The sequence below is a fragment of the Entelurus aequoreus genome, linkage group LG07, assembly GCF_033978785.1.
Source record: "Entelurus aequoreus isolate RoL-2023_Sb linkage group LG07, RoL_Eaeq_v1.1, whole genome shotgun sequence".
Classification (NCBI taxonomy): Eukaryota; Metazoa; Chordata; class Actinopteri; order Syngnathiformes; family Syngnathidae; genus Entelurus; species Entelurus aequoreus.
Window position 1 is genome coordinate 50646893 of NC_084737.1, and position 20985 is coordinate 50667877.

The following is a 20985-nucleotide window of genomic DNA, read 5'->3' on the forward strand; positions in this document are numbered from 1 at the left end:
AGGGGACATGTTACGGTCTCTCCAGCTGGCTCTCTAAAGGCGGCAAATACCAACAGCTTCCGGAAGACTTCCCTCGTCTGATAGAGCCCACCTTCTCGGCCGCCACAACTAAACACTGGGTCGAGCACCGCATTGAGACCAAGGGCCTTCCCATCCATGCTAGGGTCTGATGGCTCAACCCGGAGAGACTAGCCGCCGCCGTTCAGACAGCCCATGGGCCTCGCCGCTCCACATGGTCCATAAACAGACGGCGACTGGCATCCGTGCGGCAGCTACCACCACCTTTATGATGCCACCACGCCCGACCTCTACCCAGTCCCCCACATTCAGGACTTCTCTGCACATCTGGAAGGGAAGCTCCCGTTCTCTAAAGTGGACCTGGTACAGGGTTACATTCCTAAAACGGTTGTGGTGACTACTTTTGGGTTGTTTGAGTTCCTCAGGATGCCTTTCGGGCTGAAGAATGCGGCCCAATCCTTCCAGCGGCTAATGGACTCCACGCTTAGAGACATGCCCTTTGTTTTTGTCTACTTGGACGATGTCCTTATGGCCAGCTCCTTGGAGGAGGAGTACCAGACACAACTTAGGGACCTCTTCACGAAGCTCAACCAACATGGCCTGATCATTAACCGGCGAAGTGTGTCTTTGGCGTGCCATCATTCAGTTCCTTGGGCACCTCGTCAGCAAGGATAGAGCCAGCCCCCTGCCGTCAAAGGTGGAAGCCGTTTCCGCCTTTCCCAGCCCATGCTCGGCGCAAGGGCTCAGGGAATTTCTCGGGATGGTTACGTTTTACCACAGATTCATCCGTCGCGCAGCCCCCGTCATGCGTCCGCTGTAAGAAGCCCTGAAGGGCAGGACCCCTAACCAGGATGTCGACTGGACAGCCAAGAGGGACAAGGCATTTGGAGACATGGAGGCCACACTGTGCTGGGCCACCATGTTGGTCTACCCTTCCCAGGAGGCGCCAGTCGCTGTTACGACGGATGCATCAAACTATACCGTTGGCGCTGTCCTGTAGCAGTGGGTTGACGACACCTGGCATCCGCTTGCCTTTTTCAGCTGCCAGCTATAGTTCCCAGAGAGCGTAAATACAGCCCCTTTGACACAAGCTGCTCCGCGTCTGGTTGGCAATCCACCACTTCCGCTTCATCCTGGAAAGCCATGAATTTATGGTTTTCGTGGAACACAAACCCCTCACATACTCCATGTTCTAGGTGGCTGAGCTGTGGTCCGCCCGCCAACAACGCCAGCTGTCGTTCATCTCGGAGTACACCACAGACATCCGACACATCATGGGCAAGTCCAACGTGGTCGCAGACTGCCTCTCCAGAGGCACCGTCAGCACGGTGTAGTTAGGTCTGTACTACTCACGTATGGGTGTAGAGCAGGCCACTGACCGCAAGGTTCAGGGGTTCGGGCACTGGACTGCACCAGAAAGAAGTCGCGGTCGATGACTCAGGAGTCAGGCTGTGGTCCGCTCTCTCAACTGGCCAGCCTAGGCATGGCTGGTGGCCCAGAAGTTTGTCTGTAGGGGGCTGAAGAAGGATGTGCGGGCCTAGGTTGACTCATGTGTGGCCTGTCAGGACGCAAAAGTGCACCGCCACAACAAGGCCTCGTTGCAGCAATTTGCTGTTCCCGAGAGGCAGGCGACCATGTCAACATCAACTTGGTGGGCTCACTCACCCCTTTGCATGGTTTCACCGACCTCATTACCCTCACAAAGAAATACCAATACATGTTCCGTTACTCGCCTAGTAAATAGCATTAGTTGAGAACCCTAATAGACGTGGTTTAAATGTTTTAATGATGTATAGCTAGTTACACAGTGACCTAGTGGTTAGCATTGAGGATTGAAATCCTCCATTTGTTAAATCTCAGTTTGCATGTTCAAGGATTTCTTCATGCATGCGTAGGTTTTCTCCAAGTACTCCTCTACAATCCCAAAGCGTTCATGTTAGGCTAAATTGTGCACAGGTGTGAATGGTAGTGTGTCTGTATGTGTCCTGTAATTGACTGGCAACCAGTCCAGTGTGTATCTTGCCTGTCGCCCCTAAGTAAGATGTAATAGGTTCTAGCTCATTGGTATCATAATGAGGACAAGCGGTACAGAAGGTGGACGGACTGTTGCGTTTTGTCATTTCCCGGCCTTCTCTTTTTTGGTGTCTGTATTTTCTTCAGTCAATTAGTCCCCAGCGAGGCACACCTGCAACAAGTCTCTACCCAGTACAATTTAAGCTTGTCACCGACAGCTGGTCCCTGCCGATTATTGTCTCCTGCACCTCCCACGTGCATGTGCCTGATTCACTTTGTCCTGCCTGGTATGTTGTCTCTCCTTATTCCTGAAATTCCTCACCTCTTTGTGTTTGCTTCCTAGCCTCCCTGAGGTAAAGAGGATTTTGTGTTGGACCTTTTGTTGAGCTCAGTGCGCCCTGGCCTTTTCCCCTGCCGACCACTGAGAGACCTGTTTTTGTTAGCTTATTCATGGTGTGCACTTCTGCCCCATCGCTTTTTGTTACACTTTTGGACTCATTAAATTGTTTAACATTTTGTAATTCAACCTCGCCTCCCGTCTCTGCGTCCTGGGGTCACCTCCTTGATCAAATCCTAACACGGACGGCTGTACGACTATCATGTTGTGCTGTTACACCCCAAACTGATACATGCATGTTAGCGTCCCATGACAATTGGATAGATGTACAGCAGATAGTGACAACACATAATCATATCAGAGTTTGAAAAACACATACAAACCTCAAGTCAGGTTTTAGGACCTTTAGAACACTTGATAGTCAATAGAACCCGAATTTACCTTTTTGTGATGTTAAACAATGTCTCCAACAAAGTAAACACAAAGCTTGCTTTTTCAATCAGTTTTTATCAGTGAGAAATACATTTGACTGCTGACGTCCCTTTGTTTTTAAAGACTCTTTAGAAGAAAATAAAAATTATTCCTAAAGAAAAATAAATAAATGCAGTGGTAAAAGGTAAAGGCAAGTACAAAGGCAATTACAGAGCAGAAAAAGCAACAATGAAACAAATTGCTCATAGTGTCTAATAAATTCAATTCAGTTTACTAAATTATTTAAATTTGGCCAGTCATTTTTTAAGGATATGGCCTAAGTTTTGGAATGATTTGCTATACGAAATAAAAAAACACAAAGTGACCTGAAAACATGCAAATTAGTTGATTGGCTACAAACCTTATATTCAACACTTGTACACATGATATTTTGGCATTGCCTGTGTTAAATATATGCAATAATGTGCACTGCATCGTCCTGGACGGATAAACAGTAAAACAAAAATACATTTATTTTAAGAAACCCAAATAGAAAGGTTCCAGGGGTTGCTAGAGCCGATTAGCACAGAAAACAGTACTGTTTTTTGTCATATACATAAAACAACACCAAATAAAATAATGAAAAATAATTAAACTTATTAAATGAAATGTATCAGATGTCACTTTTCAACCAAACTCCGACTGGAGCTGCCTTCTTACTTCCATCCATCGATCAGGAAACCAAAGTGTATCTTATTGTTGATAACTTCCGAACTGACCCTGTAATATGAAAAATGTCAACGAAGATGAGTTTAGTGAGTTTAGATACTGTCCCACTTACTCTGAGTCAACATGGTCATTCAGTCTGTATCAAATTCTACAGTATGTGGTTATACTTGATGGGCCCTATTCTCCCATGTAGTTAAATGAGACCTACGATTAAATTAGTATTTTCTGACTTATGCATGTTGTTACAAAGTTGAATACTTGTGTTAAACAATGTCGAAGCATTAAATCATAAAGTTCATGCAATATAGGCATTATCTTGCACACGGTTTTGGATGCTTCTTTTTCGCAGGGTTTGGCAGTTGCTACAAGATGACGTCAAGGCGAGCTGGATGTACTGATTTGGACATCAAGTCTAGCTCTCATCCAGAGGGAGAGGAGCTCCTCCCCTCTGCTTCGGGCAATGAGGAAACACAAAAAAGGTAGGATAAAGTATTTTATAATCTTGTCATGCACAACATGCAACATGTAGTAATATAAATTCTGCCAAAAGCAGCTTTCTTATGCAGCTAGTCTGCAGATATAACTAATGAAATGACCGGCAAATCTATATAAGGTTTTTGAAGTTTATTATCAACTGTGTCTTGAAAAAAAAAAGCGGTGACGACTTTAAGATAACAATTTAAAAAGCGTACATTTTTTAAAAGATCAGTTTGATTTAATTTTGAAGAGGGTGGGGTGTGGTTTCAATCGCAATCTGGAAATTCCTCCACAAACGGCCAGCTTGCAGACAGACTTAAAAAACAGGTTACAAAAGTGACACAAAGCTTGTCCAAAATAGTTTTCATACACCACAAGGAAGGGTTTTAAATGTAAAAAAAAATCATCATAGGTCCCCTTTTATTGGGCCATATTATGATTTTTTTAAAAACACTTCCTTGTGGTCCATAACATGTAATGGTGGTTCTTTGGTCAAAATTTTGCATACATTATGTTTTACAGACCATCTTCAAACCACTTTCTGACCGTCTCTTCCGGATGCGCTGTTTTGTGAGCTGTCTTATTTTAGTGCCTCCACTTTGACTGCATTTTCTCCCCGTCATCCATGTTTTAGTTTTTTTTGACAGATATAAGTTAGAACTATACACTAATTTGTTTTAGAAATGGCAACAGCAGAGGATGCATATGCATGTATGAGTAAGGCTGCCCCACAACAGTATAAAGAATAAGAAGGAGCTTATAGACTACAGCATGGGACTACAATGGCGGACTCGCACAAAGCTCTTCAGTAAGGAAAATTGGTTTTGCATCATAGACCTCCATTAAAGTCTGTCACTGCACGCCTTCATCCAAGATGCACACTTTTCAATAAAACTATCACATCTATTCTGGTCGCTTCAATTGAGACACCTGGAAACATTCATTGAAATAAGGATAAAAGGACCATGATCAAAATGCACATTGTTGTCTGTGAGTGCGACCACAGTGTAAAGGGACCACGCGTATCAGCCGTATTTGAACATTCTGGTACTAATGGATGTTCAATCATACAATGATTTTAATCGTGACTGTGATCATTGAACTATGTGATTATCTAATAGAAAATGAATATATAATGTAGCATCTATCAACTGATTTCATTGATTTTTTTTTTTACATCAAACTGTCACTCTCCCCCTTACAAGCACAAGCACACAAAAACACCCACTCTCACACACACCCACACACACACTAACAAACCGCTGTGTAGCCCCTCTGACTCGTCACAGTTTCACAGGCATTTGTACTAAACAGAACTCCTAATATCACAAATAACATCAGGGTGGTTATAATAACAAGTAAAACAAAGCTACATCCCTGTTGCGTGCATACACACACTACATCACCATGGCAACACATACACACGACAAGCACGGCAGAGATTGATTCAGCCTTTTCAAATTTAAATCTTTTTCATGGACCTCAATGACGTTAACAAGTATTAGTAAAACTCCATGTTGTAAGATTTTTACATAGACAAAAAAAGGCTTCATGGCAAAGTCCGCCTAATTTGTTATAGGCCTTCCTGATTTACACACTTGGACCTAATTTACGCTGAGTGGGTATGTCCACACACTGGATGGGAGAATAAGAGAAATGTGCTTAACTTCAAGTGCGTAACAAAACACTGAAATGCAAACAGGAGAATAGGTCCTAAATGACTACAATTCCTGGAATTGTCTTTTTTCATGTCAAAAAGAGGAAGGAAAATTACTAATCAGCATCTCTTGCAGCTAAAGCATGGGGAGTCAAACTCTGGCCCGCGGGCCAAAATTGGCCTGCCGTGTAATTTCACTTGGCCCTTGAGGCAATATCAAATTAACACTAGAGCTGGCCCGCCGATTATATACAGCGGCGGTGCCGCGGTAACACCGCATTCACCGCTAATTCTCATACTTACCAACCCTCCCGGGAGACTCCCAAATTTCAGTGCTCCTCCCGAAAATCGTCACGTCCGCTTTTCATCCAGTCCAACGAGTGCTGGCCCAGTAACATAATATGTGCGGCTTCTGCACACACACACAAGTGAATGCAACGCATACTTGATCAACAGCGATACAGGTTACACTGAGGGTTGCCGTATAAACAACTTTAACACTGTTACAAATATACGCCACACTGTGAACCCACACCAAACAAGAATGACAAACACATTTCGGGAGAACATCCACACCGTAACACAACAGAACAAATACCCAGAACCCTTTGCAGCACTAACTCTTCCGGGACGCTACAAGGTGTGTGTGTTGGGGGGGGGGGGGGTTTGGTGGTAGCGGGGGGTGTATTTTGCAGCGTCCCGGAAGAGTTAGTGCTGCAAAGGGTTCTGGGTATTTGTTCTGTTGTGTTTATGTTGTGTTACGGTGCGGATGTTCTCCCGAAATGTGTTTTTCATTCTTGTTTGGTGTGGATTCACAGTGGGGTGTATATTTCTAACAGTGTTAAAGTTGTTTATACGGTCACCCTCAGTGTAACGTGTATCGCTGTTGATCAAGTATGCGTTGCATTCACGTGTGTGTGCGTACAAAAGCCGCACATATCTTGTGACTGGCCGGCACGTTGTTAGAATGGATGAAAAGCGGACTTGACGACAGCTCGTAGAGGACGTTAAAGGCATTTAAGGCACGCCCCCAAGACTGTGGTCCGGGTGGACTACGAGATATAATGACTGATGAACACCTTCGTTCGATAATGAAGGTTGCCTCAGCTCAAAGTCTGAGCCCTGGCATTAATGAACTAGCATCCAAGAAAAAATGTCAGGTATCTGGCTTGGGCACATCAGATTAGATCAGTGTGTCGCAAACTGAGCAGTTTAAAGTCCTGAATGGTTGGTTTATTCATTGTCATTTTATTTTCAAATTTATTAGCCTGTGGAAAAACTTAATGTTAATATTTACCTCAGAAGGCTGCAAATAGAAAAGAGGCATTCAATTTTTATTTAAATTGTATTTGATATGCCATTGATATTTTTTAATTAATATTATTATTATTTGAAACTCGATTTTGCATGTCACTATAAAGTTATATAAGCCTTGCTTGTTCAATATTCAATGCAAAACTTGTTTGGGTCCCTATTAAAAGGTTAATTTGTTCAACATTGGCCCGCGGCTTTGTTCAGTTTAAAATTTTGGCCCACTCTGTATTTGAGTTTGACACCCCAGAGCTAAAGGATAAATATTTGAGGTACATTAACAGTTTGTCCACTTGTACACGTTTTGTTAAGTCAAGCAAAAAGGAATTTGACTTAAAATGTTGTCCCTCATGGTATAGAAACAAATAGAAAGGAATTATACATGTGTAAATTATTTACCTGTTCATAGTTAAAGGGCCTCTGCGTCTGTGATCCTAGTCCTCCTTGGGAAGAGCGGTAAGACCCGTACTGTTGGCTTTGACATTGTTGATATTGAGAATACTCTGAGGATCCACCCTGGCCAGGTCCTACAGTGTATAATGTTCAATCACTTCATTCATTCATTTGCATTTAGCACACAAAATGTGTTGCTCCAAACCGTATCCCTGTGGCTGCCCACTATAGCCTTGCTGAGAAGAGTACTGCTGCTGGCTGAAAGGCTGCTGACCAGAAGCCTGCTGATATTTAGACTGCTGCTGACTGAACTGCGGGTTTCCTGCGCGATCAAAGATAAAAACTCCCATGTGAATTATTCATTCTGTCAGTTGAACGCACACATGTCTCCTACCTCCTTCGTAGTAATGCTGTGAAGACTCATCCAAGGATCTCTCGTAGCTCTGCTCACCGTATGATGGCTGCTGATATGAGTATTCACCATGACCTGCCAAGTAAGACATTCAATATATGCAAAAACGACTCTGAAATTGTAAGTAAGGCCAGCTTATGCCAAAGCTAGTAGAATGTGTCTCTAAGAGAATAAAATATTAATTTGTGCTCTCGAGTAGCTGTAATAATTTAACATTGCCAATGTAGCCAAATCAAACTACCTAATTGAATCAACTTATTTCATTTTTTAACTGACAAGTTTTAGTTTGGAGACTTTTTGTGACGGATTGTGTAAGGTGTTTAGGAGATCCTGCCAGTAGGACTATTAATTATAGCCATGTGATCAAACGGCAATAAGTTTGTTGAGAACTCTTACAGTTAGTTACAGGGACGGCATGGCGTGGTGGGTAGGGGACGTAGACCGTAGGCGCAAACTGGCAGCCACACTTCCGTCAGCCAGGGCAGCTGTGGCTACAAATGTAGCTTACCACCATCAGGTGTGAATTTGGAGTGAATGAATTATGGGTTCTCACTTCTCTGTGAGCGCTTTGAGTATCTAATAGAAAAGTGCTATATAAATCTAATCCATTATAATTAGTCGGGACAACAAACACAATATTGTGGCCATATTATAGTTCTGTTGCATGACTCTGACTACAATGATCTTAAACAAATTACAGGGTCAATATTTTAAATTGTTAAATGGAGTATATGAATGACTAAATGTAGAGCACAAATGTGTATATGTTTTCCTCAATGACACTTTCTTGGCACCAATCTTTCACAACACGTACATAAGCAAAATCAACACCGTCCTTTTTTTCCCAGCCTTTAGTAAGAGTTCCCCTATCACATCCAAAGCACCCTGGGCCCTCAAAACATCTCTCCAGCTTTGTCTGAAATCTGAAATTTTGGCCAACCAAAGGGGACAGTATGGACACAGACACAGTTTTCCTCTCCCACATTGGGGAGAAAGATAACGAGTCGCCAATGCTGATGCTTAATATGGCACCAAGTAGAAAGGTCATGTTGTGTGTTTTTGAGAGCTGTGTGAATGAAGTTTATGGCTGTGAGAGATTACCATCAGGGTAATACTGCTGGTTTATGGGCTCGCTGGAGCTCTGAGTGTGTCCATACTGCTCTCCGTAGAATTCGTTCTGTCCCAAGTACTGCTGTGCAGATCCTGCGAAGACAGGCAACACCATGATTGGTCAAGCAGATGGTCAGACTAAAATGTAGTGCCAGGACTTTTATGAGTTTATAAATAATGTATAGTGAAGTATGTGTAATGTGTGTAACAAATATTCGATACAGTGGTACTTCAACTTAAGAGCGTTTTGTGAATAGAACTTAGGACTGGCTAATTGTTATGCTTTGCCAATAGTATGCCAAGTGGTTTGAGTTGAGAGCTGTGTCATAGAACTAATCAAGCTTGTAAGTTGAGGTACTACTGTATTCATATTGAGCAGTTATGCTGATTAAAAATATTTTGAGGGGAGTAAATTGTAAATTAAACTTTAAGAACCTCACAAGATAAAGATTTGTTATAATAGGTTATTAGGGTGTATCTGATCACTGCTGTTATGGTGCACAGAAATTCCAAATGTGTCCTTTTCCCGCTTTTATTCACCAACCTCCTTCAGATGAGCCACAATCATTGCATTCAAGTATGCAGAAAATATTCCCACTATGACCATGGAAACAGTTAATGAAGCACTCTTACTTTAGAAACCCTTCACCTTGTCATTGAGGACATTAAAGTACCAGCATAAATGAGGTCATGCAATCATAGCTGGTTGCCTTGGAAACAGTATTCCATCCTTTTTATACAGACCGAGTCTGACTCCTGTCTCTTCTACCCACATCAGACAATGTAACAGGACAACATGGAGCTATTATTAGGCAGACATTAACCTCAAGTGACAAGTGATACGTCACCAGTCCGATTCCTAAAGTTGCATGCCGATCAGTCCTATCATGACTATATTAGACTTTTGAAGCTATTTTTTCAACCATCTAGCTTTGTGTTTGAATGCTCAAACTCAAGTCACAAATCAAAAGTGCAAGTAGAACTAAAGTACCTTGTTGTGAAGAGCGGTAAGATCCCATGGACTTCTGGGACATACTGCTTCCTTGATTGCCTTGAACCATCATGCCCTGATACTGTTGGCTTCCAGGCTGTGCTGAGGAGTAATGTGCTGTTGTAGTTTGTTGATGTAGCAGGGAGACTAGGAGGGAAGTGGAATTCGGTGTGAAGAAATCATACATACCCATGAAGTACTCACTTGTTTCTATGTATTAGCAGAAGAGAAGTTAATTTGTTAATCAATCGACAAACAAATGATTAATGGGAAAAAGCCAAACTTGCTCATGTGTAGCAGCCAGGAGTCTCTTTAAATGACAAAAATGGGAAATGGTCTAAAAACAGCCAAGAAAATTAGTGCACAAACAATAAAAAAAGAAACCACACGGAGAGGAAGGCTGCATCTCAAGGTAAAGGATCAGAAGTAAGAAAAGTCAAAGCCTGAAGAAGGCAAGAGGGAGGATGCATGGAGAGGGCAAGTCATTTGCGGATGAACTGAATGTGCTTTTTTTTATACATCAAGGGTCTGATCTACTAAGATCCAAATACCACGCGGTAAACAGCGTCTGCAAACTGTAAACGTGTGTATGTGTGATAACTGGCGCAGACCGCCTTATTTAAAGTAGTTCTATTACGTAAAACCAACTTTTCTTAACTATTGGTACCTGTTTTGTGTTATTAGAATCTGCATAAGTCCCAAATATTTGAATTCAAACCATGGAGACATGGGGTAGATATTTATAATACATTCTTACCACCCTTCATTCTTCCTCCAAACGAGCCGTTTGGAATATGCCTGTTTTTCCCATATGTGACGTAAGTCGATATCTCTATATATGGTTTGAGTTTGAGTTTGAGTTTATTTTGAACATGCAAGCATACAACATGATACATCACAATTTCCAGTTTCTCTTTTCAACATGTTCGAAAAGGAGTAGGAAGAAGCAAAGCTTATTTAATCCTACCCCTTTTCTTTTACATAACAGTTGCTAAAACTTTTGTTCACTTCCTGTTCTCAATTTATTCACAATATACTCCACAAGTAATCACAATATAGTAAATTTTACTCGAAGAGCTTTGCCATTGTCCGCCATTGTAGTCAATAAGCAATTTTTTCTCTAAACTCTTGTTGTGGGTCAGACTGGCTCATAAATAAACATACATGCTTCGCTGTTGCCATTTATAATACAAAGTACCATACAGTTCTAAATGTGATTTGTCAGCAAACTACATATGGAAGCGGTAAAAACTACAACATGGCTGACGGGGAGAAGACGCAGTCGAGGTGGCTGCACGTAAACAAGACCGCTCACAAAACGCATCTTGAATAGACAGGCAGAAAGATGGTCTGTAAGACATAATCTATGCAAAATGTTGACCAAAGAACCACCATTACATGTATGAAGACCACAAGGAAGTGTTTTAAACATAGAAAAAAACAATCATAAAATGACCCTTTTGCATGTACTATGTGGCTTTCACCATGGAAACACTAATTTAAATCATGTTATCATGCTCCTAACGGTCGCGTTTTTTCAGGTGATTTTAGAAGCAGTGCATCTACAACAGAATCCACTTTACACCACGCTGAAGGTGCGCTAATAGAAGATGCTGGCAATAACTGCAACTGTGCTCTGAAATGTTTCAGACACACAAAAAATGTATAATGCAATATGTTTTCATGTAGAAGATATGCTCATAATGTCCCCTATATGAAAAAATGTATGTCATTTAAAATAACCCACCAAATGACACCAAAAGACATCAATTTAAATTGTTTTAATCATCCCTTTAAGACAGGGGTGTCCAAACTTTTTCCACTGAGGGCTACACACTGAAAAATCAAAGCAAGCGGGGGCCATTTTGATATTTTTTATTTTAAAAACCAATACAATATATGTTTAAAAAAATATACATTGAGGCCTCCACTTAGACTTGATCAAAGGGTTTTGGTTAAATAAATATAAAAAATGTGTCATTATCATGTGTCATCATTGGGACGGTATAGCTCGTTTGGTAGAGTGGCTGTGCCAGCAACTTGAGGGTTTCAGGTTCGATCCCCGCTTCTGCCCCATCCTTGGGCACGACACTTTACCCACCTGTTCCCAGTGCCACCCACACCGGTTTAAAAATGTAACTTAGATATTGGGTTTCACAATGTAAAGCACTTTGAGTCACTAGAGAAAAGTGCTATATAAATATAGTTCACTTTACATTATTCAGTATTATTATTCAAGGTCAATATTAAGTTGTATGCCCTTTTTGTCAAATAAAATCCTGTTTTCTTATGGAAAAAACACAAAGTATGCAATATTTTCACCCAATAAAAATTTTAAGTAGAATATTTTGGATGTTATAATAATTGGAGCCTTACACAGGTCAATAACTCATAACAACATTGATTTTAATTAATTATTATTTTTTTAGCAATGACACTCAAAAAAAAAAAGCCCCACTAAAATGATTGGGGATCCAAAAAGTTCCTGCTCAGTAAAGTTAAAAAAAAAAATCATACTTTTTTTTTTTACTTGTCTTTAATTGTCTCAAGATCAACTTCAGATCTATCCGTCAATTATAATTTTTATTGTTGTTTATGTTTTTTGTTTGTTTGTTTTAGTCCCTTTTTTAAAAAATAAAAAAAATATAAACTTTGTTTTTTAAATGGCAAACACAAAATATGCAACATTTCCCAAAAAACTATCTCAAAGTGGAATATTCAATGTGATGTAAATGGAGCCTTGAATAAGTCAATAATTCATAATACCATTGATTTTGAGTAATTATAATTTTTGTAAGAAAGAAACAGCCTGCATGGCAGCTTTGTGTTATTAGAGTAAACATTGTAACATTTTCTTGTTATATTTCACCTGTTTGCTCTTTTATACCACTTTTTATGTCTTGATTTTTTTTATCGTATTATTAGAATGTGCCGTGGGGCCGTTAAATGACCTGCGGGCCGCAAATGGCCCCCGGGCCGCACTTTGGATACCCCTGCTTTAAGACATCCAGCAGCTATAAAATTATAAAATATTCCCGAGTAGATGATATGTCTAATATTTTAATTTTCGACACTCCATATATGTTGGCAAGCATACTGTACGTAGGACAGAACTGCAGCACGACAGCCACCTCTCTCACAGCTTTTTTCTGCACAACTGCCAGTTTGCACGTCGTTTCTGGAAGTACTAAAGATAGACGCAAAACAGGCACTACAAAACAATTTCATTCTTGATTGATCACACAGCGTGGGCAAAATACTTACTTGTTGCTAACTCTTTTATTCATAACTATGTTTTCTTGAGCAATAACTGCTAAAATGTCTACTTATTATAGTTTTAGATGCATCTGTTCATATTTTGACATTTTCTAAATACTTTCCCTCAATAAATGTTTTTATCTGATAATGATTTAAACGTACATTCTTTAATAATTGCATATTCTCGTCTGGGATGACATTCACAGTGGTAAACCAGGAATTGGTGTATTATCATCAGATTGATCTTTTTTTTTTTACACATATCTCATGTTATCCATCCAAAACTCTTAATCTTTTTTTTCATTTTCTTGGCAATTTAGTAGTCCCGCCACTATCCCCTTCTATCTCGATCCAGTCACAATTCAGATAATGCCTTACCCAAGAAGATAAGCTCACAGATCGTAGAAATGACAGGCACAGCCACCGGCTTTCGCCGGCTAAACTCAGGCAAGACCCGACATACGGTGCTTCTACTTGGTTTATATAGTGTGGAGGCTTCAGTGGTTGGTTAGATTTAGGCTCAAGGGACTGGTGGATTGGTTAGCTCTGTCAAGTCACAGCTGGGGGCCAAAGTTTATTGCCATAACAAAAATAAATACAGAGTAGTAATTGGTGACATATAAGCAAGAGAAATGTCAAGTGTGCATGTGTCGTGAGAAAGGATACATTGCGTGACTTTCACGCTCAAAAGCGTTAGGCTTGGCACTTCTGGTCTTACAGTAAAAGGCTAAAATAGCTACACAACAAATCAAGCTAACATTGCTAACATATCATTCACACATTTCTAACTTACTGTTATTACTTACCATTTCATTGTCTCCATTGCCATAGATAGATAGAAGTCACAGAACACGGCATTAAAAGTAGTTTTCTTTTTTGTGAAAGTTTGTGGGTGAAGCAGGACTCTTTTTGGCACACAATCGAACCTACTTCTTCACAGTCGAAGGCACCATCCATCCATCCATCCATCTTCTTCTGCTTATCCGAGGTCGGGTCGCGGGGGCAGCAGCCTAAGCAGGGAAGCCCAGACTTCCCTCTCCCCAGCCACTTCGTCTAGCCCTTCCCGGGGGATCCCGAGGCGTTCCCAGGCCAGCCAGGAGACATAGTCTTCCCAACGTGTCCTGGGTCTTCCTCGTGGCCTCCTACCGGTCGGACGTGCCCTAAACACCTCCCTAGGGAGGCGTTCGGGTGGCATCCTGATCAGATGCCCAAACCACCTCATCTGGCTCCTCTCGATGTGGAGGAGCACATTGAAGGCACATTGCCGCAAACAAGAATGTTAGCCAGGCACTAATTACTTCTTCAGATCAGACTGGAGGTTTGATTAGTGTCCTGTGTTGGGTAATACAACCAATAAAAGATTGTTCATTCTTCGAGTCGAATCTACAGAAGCGCACGCAAAAAGTAAAAATGGCAGACGCGCACAAGGCAGTTTGGGTAGATTTATACCATACATGGATAATCCAGGAACATTGTTCCAAAACGGTGACACCACCAATTATGCACATTCCAAATGGACCGTTTGGAGGAAGTAGATAGGAAGGCAATATTTTTTTAATAAATATCTCCGCAATGCCTCCATGCATTGATTTCAAATTTTCGAGACTTATGCAGATCCCAAATGCACAACAGCAGGTACCAATAGGTACGAAAAGTTGGTTTTGCATGATAGGGCCCCTTTAATACATGATTAGATCATGCCCTAAATTTTATAGCTTAATGACGTAAATGGAAATTATCTTGCTCATAAGAGAAATACGAACTTTGAGCAGCATCAAAAGGGCTACTGCATAGACCAAACTGCATATTTAAGTTATAATCTACATGAACATGTATGTTTTATTACTTCATTGCGCTCCAAAAAAAATCTACTCCTGCTAAAAAGAGCAATAAAGGTATCTTCTAAATAAGTAGCCGTTTGTGTTTTGATTCTGTTTATTTTCTGAGTTAGTGTCCTGGCGATAGAGAAACTCTATACCTGGTTCACCTTGGCTGGACTGCATGTTGAGATTGCTGTGGGAGAAAAAAAAGGAAGAGCCGTAGCCAGGCGCAAGAATCATGTTGCCCTGAGATGAGGGCACAGCAAGGTTGTAGCTGGAGGCTAAGGCCAAACTATTGTAGTTGCTGACAGGCAGATTGAGGGAAGCGGAAGGAAAATTCGGGTGCACATGACCAGACTTGTGCTGCATGGGGGCGTGACTTTGGCCTGACGACACACATTCATAGTCAGTGTGATACATCATCAGGTTAAGCGGGGAGCCACATTCAGTTCATCTTAAACTTGCACAGCCATAAAGTATCACTGTGGTAATATTCTATGTGATTGGTGGTTAAAACATGTTTTTGTGTAAAACAATTAATCAACAAATTCATGAAGAAAAAAACGTTATGATCATGGGTAAAACAACATGCAGCAAAGTCAGGATAAGACGAGTGCATTCGACAAAATGAAGCTTTGTGTGCGTCTAGAAAAAAAATGTGCTGATACTCTCACCATTGCTCATTTGACCCTGCATCATTGCTGATTGTCCCATGTTGTCATTAAGATTGCCTTGTGCGTGTCCCCCACTCATTCCTGCAGGGCCCATGGACATATTTGAAGTGGGAGGCTGCACAATGAAAGAAAACAAATTATATCATTTTCACTCTCTCCATCTAAATTGAGAAGTGTAAACAGTTGGATACATTGAAACGTCAATGTTTGGCAATTAAAAGTGTTTAAAGCTAAATAGTGAAGGCGAAAGTGAAGGGTGTGATCAAGGCCGGCCTGTCACATAAACAATCTATGCGGCCGATTAGGGCCACAACCACTGGGTTGATCAGGGTGGGCATTTTGTAAAGATTTGAAGATTGTTTTTCTTTCATTTAAATCTCCCAGTTATAAAATATGATGTCATAAAAGTTCAGATGAAATTGATTTTGCTGTCGAAGTTCAATAATAACATTGAACCGAATTAGGAATATAAAACACATGGAACACTTAACTTTTAACTCAACACAGACGTCATGACGTCGTCAAAGCTGACATTTTTGCATTCCCACACAGCGCCAACATGTGAGAACCAGGATGAGATGATAGAAGAAAGGTAAAAATATGATACATCCATTTGTGGCAGCATCGGACAAAGTTGAGTTTGTTTCACTTTTGCATCTCATAGCACATATTTATGGTGTGTTTAAAGAACCTTGATTAAAGTTCGAAACAGAGGTGTTACTAGTTGTCAGCAAGACAGGGGAGGCTTCATCCCCAGTAGAAGTACTAACAATAATAATAACAATAACAATAACAATAATAATAATCATTATAATATATATGGATTATACTATTATTATTTTCCACTGACTATAATCCTGCACAAATCAGCCAATATCTACCTTACGCTATGACGTAAAGGAAAACTTGCAATATGTATAATCATATTTAAGTGACTAATTATAGGTTGTATGATTATTAAACCTCACATTCTGGCTACTTTATATTACATTTGTCAGCACTATTTTTTTTTTTAAAACAAAAAAGCAAAACAGAACCTTTTAAAAAAAAAAACACCAAATAATGAAAGGGTTTAAGGATATTTTAGGAGGCCTTTAGCACCCTGAAAAAAAGCCTAACGACACCACTTGTTGGAATTCTTGATGAAAAACATTATTGTTGAAACTAAGACTTAAAGATGAAAAAATTGTGTGCTAACTACTCGGCCCTTCTAGGTTATTACGTTGGGAAGACTGACATGTGCACAGAACACAGGATACAATGATGGCTCATATTCATGCAAGAGGGAACTGGTTATTAAATAACATAATCTAGATATTTTACTGCCATTTTTAGAAAGTCAAAAACCTTAATAAAGTTTTTTCATACAAAATCCTGGAGACATTACAAGCTGTATTCAAAACCTTAAGGTTTTTACATGTATTTTAAAAAGCCAGATTTAATCATATGCCTTTTTAGTGCATGTAAGCATATTAGGTGTGTATGCGGGGCGGTGATGTTTGGTTTTAAGGTGAGTTTGGTGCCCTTCACAAGTCTAAAAATATTAATCACAATGATAAATAAGTAATATTAAAGACCAGAACAGGGCCACAAACAAAATCTTGTTTGGGGCCACAAAAAGCCAAGGTCTTGAAGAACCCAACCATACTTACAGCAGGTAGTAAGGACTGCATATTCTGATTGGAATCTGCTATTGTCGCCAGGTAAACCAGATTTCTGTGCAGTATCTGTTGATATCTAACCAAATGCAAAACAAATATGTCAGCTTCATGACATTCACAAGCTTTAGCGGGGAACTGCACTTTTTTGGAATTTTGCCTATCATTCACAAACCTTATGTAAGACATTCACACGTTTTCTTTTTTTTGCATTCTTACTTGTAAATAAACACGAGCAGAAGTCTTCTTACAATGGAGCCTATGGGAGTCGCTCTATTCTGCCTATAAAGCACTGCAAAAAATATCCAAACACTTCCATCAAGATTTTATGTACATGATGTAAGTATATGTGTAATGCAGTAACAGGCACATTAATAATAACATGTAACATGAATGTATTTTGCTCATTTTAAGCATACGGCGGCATAGGCGCCAATTCTTTCTCACCACCAAGCAAAAACTGCGCATGTTTAAGCCCCTTCTACACTAAATTGGCTAAGGTTATCTAGGGTAAATCCCACCTAACCTTATCTGTGTCTACACACACACAATGGTCGTTTAAAACCCCCTCACCTCCTCCGTCAGCCGGCGCAACGCGACCTAATAAGCATGCGCGGAAAATACGCACGTCATAGTCACCTCCAGTGTTGCTTTGTGTGCAAGTTCTTAAATTTAACTTATCTGAACAATATCCAGTGTTGTAGTATCTCAATTAACTGGAATCCAGTGTGCTGTGGGGCCCTATTGTAGTGAATCACACCTGAGCCATCATAAATTAATAAAATCTTTATTGGACACGTAAAAGTACACAATGTGCTGTAGAACATTTTACAACAATCAATCTCGGGATCTAGATATGTGGTCAGGACACTCCTCACTCTTTTGCCTTCACCTTCATTGTCCATTCGTTTTTGGTGACTTTAAATACTCTGGACCTAGACGTTGAGTCGGTGACATACATGGCGGACAATAACTGATACAGTCTGCTTTGCCAGTCCAAAAGCATTCGCCGTTTTCCGTAGTCTTCCCTCGTCGGCCAGGTAATACAAAGCACGCGCTACCTTTTTTATCACATCCACGGGAGCCCGCATTCTCGTTGACTCTTCTTTGACAAATAGACAAAGTTTTTCGGTAAGTAGGATCACAGCTGACCTGGACATTCGAAAGTTCTCTTGCCGTCTGAGATGTGTTGTATCCGAAATAGCAGCAATCGCTTCCTCTTAAGGTATTCATGCGTGATTTCCACAAGCGTCTGTACAGACGGAAGGAGAAACACGGCAATTATTCGTTTGAGGGGTTATCCGGTTTAGTGTAGACATAGCCTCAGAAAAGTAGCGTCAGATTTACCACCCGTCCAAGCACCCACTGGCAGAAATGTATATCGGCGCCTATGTACGGCGGCGCATTGATTACACAAACGCATCACTACGTTCGCTTTTTCCTTCGACAACATCACTAATTTACTCCTCACTGCAGACTTCATGAGAGCCAACAAACATAATAAACCATCACTTAATGTACAATGTCTGCTGTCACTGGTGATGCTGACGGTTAAGACGTTGACATATTCCTGTTTAGAATAAGAATGACACATAATCCCGGCATTTCCAAGTCTAAATCTGCTGTCAAAGTTGACCAATTTCTCAGATTATGTCCCCATTCTAGAATTAACTTTCACAAGGTCCGAGGCGAGGAAGCAGCTCACCAGCTGATGATGTCATAACAGCAGCATAGGAAGTTACCTCTCTATAACAATGCACTGCTAAAAATAGGTCCTAATGTTAGCACTTATAATAACAGTATTGCTAATACTTGGTTATTATTCAGGTCACGACATGTGTATAGAGTATTCTTGACTGTTTTTTGATGGTTATTTATTGGGCTTTATGGGCGTAATAGAGGACCTCCCACAGACTTTGATTTATGTTTATTTAGGAGTTAGAATGCAATAAAATAAGATGTCTTCTTTTCGCTCATAAAAAGTTAACCTGACTTTCGCCAGATCCTTGTAGTTCGCTGAGCTCCACACAAGGATCTGGGATCGAGGGCAATGCAAACTCCTTCAAGATAGCAAAAAATAATGAACCAATGAGGATCACCGGGCGGGATTGCATAGATGTGACGTGGCGCCGAAGCGACTGTTTGATTCAAACAACATTGGCGGCACGCAGCGAGGAGTCGTGTGCTGACATTGATTCTGCTATTGCAACTGTTTTGTCAAAATCTATCGAATATTAATTATTTAAAAGATGAACAGAGAACAGTTTTTGACTGCATTTATTGGTGGCAAGGATGTTTTGGATGCTCTGTCATTATCCAATATGTCGGCTGTTCTGTATTAGATTTCCTAGCGTCGCTCTCATTAGCGTCACGGGTTGATTTGGATGTGAGTGGTTGAAGTAGCACGTCATTCAAGATAACGGAGAAGTGGTTTATACAATCACATAAAATGATTTTTTTTTAACGAGGCCCCGCCTTCTGAAATACATCTCCTATTGAGAAGTTCAAGATCCTTGTGTGGAGCTCAGCGAACTACAAGGATCTGGCGAGAGTCAGGTTGATAAAAATTGTGAATTATTGGCAAAATCCCCCAAAAGTGCACTTCCCCTTTAAATGAGTAATGCACAAAGGTGATACTAACTGTGTGCATTCAGCCACCTTGCCTTTACTTTGGTAATCCATGATACATTGTATCAAATGATGGTTTTCATCCAGCATCTTTGGAGAGACAGAACTTTGGTGAAAAAAAGTCCCAGGCCTCAATAAAACATTGATGCTTAGGAGTAAAATATGTCATTGTTCTCGTTCAAAACATCAATGGGTGTGAGCCTTTGATATTAGAATCAAATGCATGTCATTGCAGTTAAGTTTTGGAGGTAAAAGTGTGTTTAGGCACAGCTTTAGAGCTTGTATGTCTGTAAATGTTTAAAAGATAAGACACTAAATCATTGAACACATTTGCAAATAACTGACAAACAACAGCAAAAATGATCATTGGTAACCAATTCATTGAAGCTGGAATATAACATAGCAGTCACTTTCTCCACAGTGACTGGGCGAACACTCCCATCGCGTCTAGACTGTCAACACAAGCAATCATTTCACATCATTTTCTCACCTTCTGGATCGCTTGCTGTGTCAACTCTGCTTTATTCCTGGGACGCACCGAAGAAAACGCCATCGACATTTTATCATAACATGGGTAGTAAAATGCGCTCTTTTATATGTCAAAAATGTCTTATCGAAGTCCTCTATTTGGGTATAGTTAGACCGCTATCAAGTCATGGGGATGTTAAACAATGCAGGCGTCTCTCAGCTTGGAAATATAACTTTAAAACATTCAAATATTGCAATGCGATACAAGATAAATTAATTTTAGATGGATTAAGCGTATGAGTAATGTGAAATAGATGAAGAAAAAGGAAGATGCAAGACGACGAGAAATAAGACACCTCTCTCGTCACTTGGTATGATCCAGTCAGCCCGCAGCCTGTCACTTCTCTCCATCCTTTGATTGAAGGGAGCCACTCAGTCCTACAAACGTATAACTACTGTAGACTTTTTTAAAGCACATAAAAGAACGAAAACCACAAATAGCATTGACCAAAACATATATCTATATTTATTAACGTTCTTGGAAAACGTTTCTGCCCAATTGTTGTAAACTGAAATCAAATTTAAATTGGTACTACAGAATGTTGAATTTCCATCCATCC

General features: G+C 40.5%; 1 protein-coding gene across 3 annotated transcripts; it reads right to left on the minus strand.

The window, feature by feature from the left end:
- Positions 1 to 2864: 2864 nt before the first annotated feature.
- On the minus strand, positions 2865 to 20665 carry LOC133653106 (calcium-responsive transactivator-like). 3 transcript variants are annotated; one of them, XM_062052125.1, is made up of 11 exons: positions 20388 to 20665; positions 19911 to 19987; positions 17264 to 17348; positions 15612 to 15726; positions 15096 to 15323; positions 9860 to 10006; positions 8860 to 8961; positions 7741 to 7833; positions 7552 to 7668; positions 7353 to 7480; positions 2865 to 3959 (listed from the first exon to the last, which is right to left on the minus strand). In XM_062052125.1, exons 1-11 carry the CDS (start codon positions 20454 to 20456, stop codon positions 3921 to 3923), a joined length of 1200 nt encoding a protein of 399 aa, XP_061908109.1. In that variant the 5' UTR covers positions 20457 to 20665; the 3' UTR covers positions 2865 to 3920. The 3 variants fall into 3 exon arrangements, with proteins under 3 accessions (XP_061908109.1, XP_061908107.1, XP_061908108.1); XM_062052123.1 differs by lacking the exon at positions 15096 to 15323 and having other exon boundaries at positions 20388 to 20659; XM_062052124.1 differs by lacking the exon at positions 15096 to 15323 and having other exon boundaries at positions 2865 to 3559; positions 20388 to 20656.
- Positions 20666 to 20985: the final 320 nt, after the last annotated feature.

What these genes read in the sequence shown, in the direction of transcription:
- LOC133653106 (XM_062052125.1), bottom strand. Translation starts at nt 20,456, where the DNA reads ATGTCGATGGCGTTTTCTTCGGTGCGTCCCAGGAATAAAGCAGAGTTG. An exon ending in AAGGTGGCTGAATGCACACA is followed by an intron (nt 17,349 to 19,910) that starts GTTAGTATCACC and finishes GCATTTGGTTAG; the next exon opens with ATATCAACAGATACTGCACA. An exon ending in GCAGGGTCAAATGAGCAATG is followed by an intron (nt 15,324 to 15,611) that starts GTGAGAGTATCA and finishes GTGTGTCGTCAG; the next exon opens with GCCAAAGTCACGCCCCCATG.